The 9,613-nt window shown below is 43.3% G+C and overlaps 1 protein-coding gene across 2 annotated transcripts in view; it reads left to right on the plus strand.

The window, feature by feature from the left end:
- The first annotated feature begins 3 nt into the window (after positions 1-3).
- The window catches only part of CTPS1 (CTP synthase 1), a 61,042-nt gene continuing 51,432 nt past the window's right edge, over positions 4-9,613 (plus strand). For both annotated transcript variants that reach the window (XR_015872996.1, XM_088459989.1), the window contains exons 1-3: positions 4-249; positions 4,241-4,414; positions 9,275-9,445. Coding sequence is in view for 1 of the 2 variants with exons in the window: in XM_088459989.1 (XP_088316115.1) it covers positions 4,249-4,414; positions 9,275-9,445 (337 nt within the window). In the remaining variant the exon portion in view is untranslated. The remainder of the gene's footprint in view (positions 250-4,240; positions 4,415-9,274; positions 9,446-9,613) is intronic.

Here is a 9,613-nt window from a genome sequence, read left to right on the forward strand (position 1 = left end):
ATTTATACTGCGCCACATGTATGTTCTTTCGTGACGTGACGTGCTGTGCAGTATGTAACCGCATTACCATGTGTCTGACAGTCCGCCTACTCTCTATCCCTACTGCACATCTCCGGATGTGAGGGCCTGGGGGCGCTCTGGTCCTCTGTGTTCTACCTCATTGGTTTCCAGTCCTCCCCAGCAGCACGTGGGACCGGCAACTCCATCTGTCTCAGAGCAACGCACCGGCTTGTGGCTGCCGCCTGACTGGTGAGTGCGCCGCCGTCCTCATGTCCCGTCTCGTAGGGATGGGGGAAGCCCCCCGGGGTGCAGGACTTCGAGCGCACTCCCCGCAGTGATACCGGCTACGCACCGCCTGCTGGCTCCCAGTATTAGTGGGGATGGTTTGTAGAGGAATATATTTAGAAGTCAGCTGGCTTCCCAGGTTAGGGAAAGGGGTTTATTTACTAACATGTCTGCTGGGAGCTGATTTGATAGTATTAGGGGACGGCTATATGTATTATTAGTGGTAATATACTGTACGGGATGTAGTCAGGATGCCGGTGGTCGAAATTGTACTGCCGTTGTCCACACTACCCATTATACTGGGCTCATTTGGAGTATATATTATTATTTCCTGCTAGTAATACTTGCTGAATGTAGTCACATCAGTTGGCTGCATACATCGTCATTCTGCAAGCAGCCAGTGTATGAATTGGGAGGGAGGCTCCAGAACAGTGGTGTGTACTTTACGGACTCATTGCAGAGAGAACCCAATGAATCAGTGGCATATCTATAATGGGTGCAGGGGGGCCACGCACTGCACACCCTGCACCCATATTATTTTAAACTCGCTTGTCTGTGGTCCCGTGTCGGGTGTCAGCGCTGCGGCCATTTTTCCTGTGTTCTGCGCAGTAGACTCCGGGCACACTGTAGTGCCCAGAATCTGCTGCGCATGCACAGAATGCCAGAAAATGGCCGCTGTGGCCATTTTTCCGGCGTTCTGCGCATGCGCAGTAGACTCCGGGCACACTCTAGTGCCCGGAAGCTACTAATGCTCCGGTGGCTGGCCAGCCGCGTCAGTCAGCTACCGGCCACCGGGGAGAGAGGATGGGGCCCCGCACGGGGAGTGCACAGGGGCCCCCTCCTCTCTTAAGACGCCCCTGCAATGAATGTTTTAAATGGTACTTGTGTACTTTACGTACACAAGTACCGAAAGTTGTCCCCACCTAAAGAAAAAAGTTGTGTGCTCGCCAGAAGGTTATATTCTCCCTCTATGCCCACTTGGGTGGTAGGGAATGACGCTGGCTGCTGACGTCGGGGTCCTCTCCGTGAAGGGGATTTAGACATTACCATGATTGATAATAATGTGTAGGATACTTGGGTTCTCTCTGCAGTGAGTCCGTAAAGTAAACAAGTACCCAGTGGTGTGTAGGAGAGAGGGTCTCAGTATTACAACAACTCACTTCCTACATTGGGGGAGATGTAGCAAACCTTCTGAAGAGTGGATAATTTTCCCTAAACCTATCGGCTTCTATCATTTTATAGAATGTACTTGATAAATGCTAGCTAGTATCTGATTAGTTGCTATAAGCAACTGTTCCACTCTTTATAAGGTTTAATGGTGAATATACACGGTCAAATTTTGTAGGACGATATAAACGATATTGTTAATATCGTCCATTTTTTTGGCCCCTTCCAACCCCCAAACGATGGACGATGCGCGGACACGATGGACGATAACGACCATTGCCCGTGCATGCAGTCCTACTATAGGGACCCGTGGGTCGTTTGGGGGTTGGTGCTGTGCTGGATGTTCGATAATGATCATCCAGCACATGCATAACTATCAGACAACGATATCTTTATCGTTGTCTGATCTGAACGTGTGTATGCACCATAAGGCAATAACTCCTTTTCTACATAGTATTAAGAAAATTCCAATGAAAGCACACGGTAAAAGAAAATTTAATACATTTACCCATTAATGCATATCTAAAAATAGGCTGGTCATATCATCCCATTAATTTGGGACACATGAATTACACAGATTATGTGGCTGGCTGGCTTCAAGTCTCCATTCCACTTGGTTTTAATCAGCCACAGAACCTGTGTAATTCACATGTGAATTAAAGGGACAAAAACTTCAATTAAAAAAAGTAATAATATTTTCTTACATCTCAGAACAGCTTTCAAAGGCTTTCAGACACCTGTCATAAAATACAATTTCATTTACGCAGCTACTAGCACGCACAACATGACTGATATCATAAAATAATAAGACAATATTCATTCTTTCACCTCCACAGGAACTGTTGAATAATGTACTGCACTTGTATTACACTTGTCTTTGTTCTAGTTTTTATTTCTGAAATTGTAAGTTTTAGATTATGACCAAAAGATGGGATAAAAAAAAATAAGGCTTAATAATAAATAATAGCCTATGGATAATGTAATACCCCTTTTACAACGGAGCTAAAACCCGGGTTTTTGAAGGGTTAACCCGGGCAGCTCCCTGGTGTAAAAGGGCAGAGGGTTGGATCGCCGGGTCGAGTGACCCGGCAATCCGACCCAGGTAACTAGCAGGGTTTAACACGGGCGTAGCCCGTGAAACCCTGCTATGGGAACAGCGCACTCCGGGTCACGATGACATGGAGTGCGCTGCTAGCCGGCCGATTGGTCCGGCTTCAGTGGCGCTTGGAGATGACGTCCACTTTCACTCCGCAAAAGCCGGGTCTATGCAGACCCAACTGCGGTGTGAGCGGTGCTGACTCGGGAATATCCTGAGTCAGCGCCGGCAAAATTCCGGGTCTGACCCGGAATTTAGGTGGAAAAGGGGTATTATAGTGCAGTGGTTCTTAAACTCGGTCCTCAGGACCCCGCACTCACACATTTTAAAAGGTCCACAGGTGGAGCTAATTATTTCACTTGATTCAGTGTGGAGACATGGAAAACATGCACTGTTTGGGGACCTGTGGACCGAGTTTGAGAATCTCTGTTATAGTGAATAGTTTATGCTTGAGTTTAAGGAACATGCAATGTTGGAATAAAGGTTTTCTATAATCCTATGAGACAATAAGACTATTGAAGATTACTTGTTATTTTAGCAGATCATTTATGAAAGCTGTAAAATATCCAATGTTTATAAAAGAAAGTGTCTTCACAATCTTTGTAATAAGTTTCATCCTCACAAACAGCACTAATTGTTACACTGCAGACACTACTTGCCTGTAATAAGTGTTGCAGGTTCTATCAGTATGTCACCCTTTTCCTTAACGATTCATGGTTTATCCTGGGGTGCAGTAGTGAGTTATAGGTGTTATTGTGAGCGGTTTCTCTGACTTTACTGTCAGTTGTCAAACTCAAACAGAATAAAAATGTGTAAAGTTATGAACATATACAATAACCCATTTGCAGTTATTACCATAATTACTGGTAAACACAGGCCGATGCTTCACGCTCAGCTGTATGCATCATAAGGCGTTTGTGTAAGTGGTTCTGGTTACCTCTAAAGCTGCATACACACACGATTTTGTGAATGAACAATTTTAGTAAACGATTTTCGTTAATTTTTTTTCAAGGGAAAAATTAACGAAAATCGTTTACTAAAATCGTTCATTTACTAAATTTAATGAACAATTTTTTTTTTTAACTGCAAACGATTTTTGCATATTCCTTTAATGAAAATCATTGAGTTGGTCAGTCTGACTGAACTACAAACGTGAACGCGTTTGAATGATAATCGTTCATTTTAACTTACAAAGTGAACGATTTTTTTCAACGATTGAACGATAAACTATATCGTTAATGATAATCGTTCAAAAAATCGTTGTGTGTGTATGCACCTTTTATAAATCTTTCATTAGAGCTTTCAGAGGAAGCCACTCACTCTCCTGGGTAACATATTTATATTTTGTTGGCTAACTTATTCTTTGTTTGTTATCATACTCTGTTTTTTGTAAGATCATGCAAGCCAGTGAATATAAAGGGGTCAATTTAATTAGACACCGGTGTAGAAATGCCGCCAATGGCACCGCTACTCGCCCCACTCACTGTCCAGTCTTGCCCCGGACTCGTGGATTATTGATCTCAGCCACAGAGGGCTACATACAAAAATGTACGAATCCGGAGGTACCATAAGTGCGGTATAAAGCTGCACTTTCTCGCATCTACATGAATAAACCCCAAAGTATGTATTAGCTCAGGTCGTGTGTTCAGTTAATTTCTCTTATCATCCAGCTTAGTGTCTCTCTATTTGCAGTAGACATCATGAAGTATATACTAGTAACTGGAGGTGTGATATCTGGTATTGGAAAGGGAATTATTGCAAGCAGCATTGGTACTATCCTGAAGTCTAGCTCCCTGCATGTCACTTCTATCAAGATTGACCCATACATCAACATCGACGCAGGAACATTCTCTCCCTATGAACATGGTGCGTGAAAATGCTTTTACGTATATGATTGTTTTATTAATATTCAGAATACATAATAGTTTAAGTCTTAAGGTGTATACACATGTAACGATTTGTTACCAATGATTTTCCTTCAGATTTTTCCCTTGAAATAAATAAATTGGTGTTTTGTAGTGAACGATTTTGTCAACGAATTCATGAACGATTTTTTAAGCATGCATACAGTGAATGGACATCGTTCATCGTTCATTCTGTAAAACATGGACTATTTTCTGAACGAAAATCGTTATATTGGAGAGTCAGAAGGGACAATGATCGATAACTACCAACTACAAACGGGAGCGCTCATTGGTAGCTATCGTTCATCGTTTGCTGCTTAAAACTGATTTTTTTTTTTAACGATAATGACGTCGATTAACGAAAAATTGTTAAAAAAATCGTTACATGTGTATGCACCATTAGTGTTAAACTTGGGATCCATAGTAATTGCCGCATCACTGCACTGGGGTCAAGGATTCAAGCCGACCAGGGCTTGAAACATCGTGTTGTGTATAGTTTGTACGTTCTCTCTTGGTTGTGTCTGTTTCCTCCCACAGTCTAAAAGCCTACTTGTAGGTTAATTGCTTATTCCTAAAATGTACCTATTGTGTGGGAATGTGGACTGTAAGCTCCAAAGGGGCAGTGATGCAAATTATTACATATTCTCTACAGCACTGGTTAACATAATTGGTGCTATCTAAATAAATAATGATAAATATTGCAGTGTAAAATAGTTAATTAAAATTTATCCAGGACATTATTATCTCCATACATGTTTGTTTACTTGTATAACATAATTAAATAATTCAATTGTGATGGTGCATACACACGGTCAGATTTTTCTTTGGATCTGAACGATAACTATTTAAAAAATCGTTCATATCTGAAGGAAAATCTGACATGCCTGAACGATGCGCGTCCCGATGGTCAGATAATGATATCTGACATCTGATGTGTTTGCAGTCAGACTTGGACGATTCCATTCATTTTAATGCAGTCAAAAATCGTTTAAATCGTTCAAATCTTTGGTCAAATCGTTCATCTGACAGATCTGACAAATCTGACCATGTGTATGCTCCATGATAATTTAATGTAAATATTATTACACAATAGTTGGTTAGTAGTAAAGTTATTTCAGCAGTGAAAGCTCTTTTACAACTTCAGGCTCGTGTTCAATTAGAGGCGAATAGTCCAGTTAGTCGAAAAGCACGATGATTTCGCCTGTTTGGATGCAATGTTTTACGCCATGCATGTCCCAGCTTTTCGCCCTATTTAATTCCAAAACAGGCAAAAAACGCGGATAGGCTAATGTAGTGAGTAGCACAACTAGTGAAAAGTACAGCATATTTTGAGGAAATCAGTCTGTACCCCATAAAAAGCCTCACTGACCCTGGGAATATATATATAGAAGAGTATTAACATCCCTAATACAAGGATTTAGTGGTGTTATATTGAGTCAAACTTATTGGAAACTTACAATTGCTTAATTAGTCATTAGGAAGGGTGCCGCTGGGGTCCCAGAGCATTTCCCGACCATTTTTCCTAAAATTATGGATTTTAGGAAAAATTTGTCATGCCCTAGAGGTCCGCAATAAAAAAAAAACCTCCCTGCGCTCAAAACAACAAAAACCTGCACCTAATTGAATAGCAAAAACACCGCACCTGCAGGTGAGGGATTTTTGCTGTTCTCGCACCTAATTGAATATGTTCTATAATGTTCAGTCAGGATTCAGGGTTATCGCCTCTTTATAGCCAAAACTAATGTTTACATTTTGTCAGTCTTCCAATTTTTCCAGATATTGTGCCCTAGTTAAGTGGTTCCACATATGTTTATATAATGCAAGTACTGAAATAGTTAGAGCTGTCTAGAGGCAATATTCTGTATATTTTTCCGTTTTAAAAAATAGATTGGCCAAAATGGTCAGTTACAGCATTTTCCTCTTAACTCATTCCTTCTTTCCCAAGATGTAGTTTCTTTTAAGAATCCGTGATTTAAAAAATAAATGTTAGATAGCAGAGCCGGCCCTAGCCATATTAGTGCCCTATGCAAGATTATGGTTGGTGCCCCAACGCCCCCCTCCCCCCCCCCTTCCGTGGGATCCTGAAAAGGGATTGGGCCTCATGGAAGGGGCGTGTTCTCACTGTGCTAAGGCCCCTTCCCCCATTGTGCTGTGCTCCCAGCAGCCCTCTCCCAGCACAGATCTTAGCATCTATCACCCACCACCTCGGCCCTCACCCACCACAGCACTCTCCTGTCCCAGCACAGCATGGTGTCAGCACCCCTCACCTGATCAGCACAGCATCCCCTCTCACAAAACACCCCGGCCCTCACCCTGCCAAACACCCCCCCCCCCCAGTACAGCACCCCTCTTCTCCAAACACATCATGGTGTCTGCACCCACCCTCACCCAGCACCCCTATACCAGCAGTGAGCGCACAGCACCCTCTCCCAGTTACAGACTTGGTTTTCTTAAGCACAGCCTGCAGAGCCGCCAAACTCAAGATACAGCAAGCCACCGGTGGCGGATCCACTTTTGCTCAGACTGGTAGGCCGCGCCCCAATGCATTGCACCCCTGAGCCGCCCCAAACCACTATCCACCGTCCAGGTGCTCCACCCCTGCAGGCCGCCGCCAGCTGCCTGCTCACTGTTTGCTGCTGTAGGGCCTGATCTGAGCTGCCAGCTGGGGTCCGATCGTGGACGCTGTGCAGCTGCCAGAGCCGCTGCACATTCAGCAGCAGGCTCCCTGCTGGTCCTAGGTGGGTTTGGACTTCCCTAGGCATTTGCATTGTTTGTCTATGCCTTGGGCCGGCTCTGTTTGATAGATTCAAATAGTTCTGAATAGGCTTCATGTGTTTTTCTACCTTTTTTTTTTTTTTTTTTTGTCTGTTCCTTTTCTTTCACAAGGGTTCATATTTCAGGACTGACCTGAGCTGCCTTAAGGATCAGAGGGCCTGATTCAGCAAGGAACGCACAGGAGAGTATGCACGCACTCGGCCGATGTTTTTGGACTGTGCATGCGTATGCACCGCACTGCGCGTGCGCAAACTAGCCAGTGCGACCGGGTTATGGTATCCAGACTACACGCAGTGTGTACGCAGACCCCTCCGAAAACTGATTTACAGGAAGTGCCATTTGTGGGTGGTGGACAGGCGAACGCAGGCGTTCTAACGCAGTTATAGGGGCGTGCATAATTAAGGGAGTGCGGCGGCATACGCAGCCATACCGTAAGCTGTACACAGGAAGTGGCCAAAATCCTGCGGCAGGTCAGGTCAAAAACTATTGTGCGTATGGGTCCGATGGTTGTCGATGTTACCAATGCTTATTATCTTAATGTTGTTGTTGATGTTATCAATGTTACTATCTTGTGTACTGATCAGGCTGTGAGTAAAGGGAGATGGGCGGCTTAATATGGGGCTGGGCGTCTGCATCTTGTGCTGCGGCCTCCGTGTGTATGCATTTATTAGCATATTCTCTCAGCGGAGTGGGGTGTGCGTCTGCTAGGGTGCTTTCCTTGCTGAATCAGGCCCAGAGTACTTTTCCAACACAGCTAGCTATTTTTTCCAAATGTAAAGATGTTCTTGCAAAGAGAGGGTAATGATTGTCTTCCTTTTTGTGCTACAGTTGTTCTTTGGAACTCTAATCTCATTGTTAAGATATTACAGGGATCAATCCTTCTGCTTCCTCACCTGCAAGATTTTTTTCCTTCTAGCTGATCTGTTCTGAATGTTTTTATATATTTTGTTTGTTATTTTGAGCGTATGTTTCAGGTTCCTGAAGCTCAACCGCTCACACACTCCCTTAATGGTACTCTTTGATAACCACACTAAGGGTGGGTACACACCTGAACGATCGGCAATCATGCCAATGTTCAGGGCGATTTGCCTTCACCCTGGACATTGCATGTTTGCCGGTACACACTTTAAAGATTTAATGAACGATGGAATGTTCACTGTTCCGTCCTTCATTAATATGTACAGCCTCGCATGCGATATCGTGTGATTGGCCATGCTGCACGGCCAATCACACGATATCTCGTGCCCACGGGAGCGCGCAATTCGGGCATACACACTGCACGATATGCCCCATTTGTTGTTTAGATTTTGTCAAATCGGGCCGATATCGTGCAAATGATTAGCCTGCCTAAGAGGTTGGGCACCACCTAGCAGTTTTTACCGTCACCTGGTCATCTCTTTTCAAAGATATTTCAGCTTCTATCAGCATCTGCGATTGGCAGGAAATTCTTAGCAATAATACTGTAGCTGTTACTACTTAGCCATTTCTTCCCTGCTTTTGATTGTATGCTCTGTACTGTAGATAGTAGTCTGTAACTTATAATTGGAGCATACTGCTTCTTCCCCCAATCAGAGGGCTCTCACGCCCTCTTTGCTTTGGTGCAGTGGCTACCACTGCTGTCCTTTTATAACAGTGCTATTGTAACATGGATTTGTAAGTCAGTTTTGGATTTTCCTGCGTAAAACACCTTTCTTTAAAAACTTTTTATGTGCTTTTCTATTCAGGAGTTAGCACCGTACCTGTACCTATAAATTCTTTAATCCAGGAAATGGCACAATGCTTGCTTAGAGCCATGAAATAGTATTTTGCCTATAGCCAGGGATTGGATCGGTTTCCATGAACATTTATATACATCTACAATTGCTATTTTGCTAGCTCCTGCTTCAAGTGTACCCCATACCTCTTTGATTGTAAGCTCTTTTGCGGCCATCTTACCTTCGCTTTGATGTCATTGGATTAGTAGCCTAATTTTAAAATGCTGCATAATATGTGCATTTATAAAATAAAGATGATAACTTTATGATTTTGTTAAATGCCGTTTGTTTAGGTGAGGTGTTTGTGCTGGATGATGGAGGGGAAGTGGATTTAGACCTTGGGAACTATGAGCGTTTTCTGGACATCCGTCTAACAAAAGACAACAATTTAACAACTGGAAAGATTTATCAGTCTGTCATTAACAAAGAGAGAAGAGGAGACTACCTGGGGAAAACTGTGCAAGGTGAGACTTGAGATACACAAACTCAGCCTATCTTCCTTATAGCTGTAAAAGAAACTGCTTTCAAGTGATTCCTTCTAAAGTGTATGTGGTTGATTGGGAGAATTCATTGACTTGCATCCTGTGCAGTAACCACAAATTATGCTCTGTAGCTTCTGACTGTAGTGCTGA

Source organism: Taudactylus pleione, unplaced genomic scaffold, assembly GCF_031769625.1.
Source record: "Taudactylus pleione unplaced genomic scaffold, aTauple2 ptg000959l, whole genome shotgun sequence".
Lineage (NCBI taxonomy): Eukaryota > Metazoa > Chordata > Amphibia > Anura > Myobatrachidae > Taudactylus > Taudactylus pleione.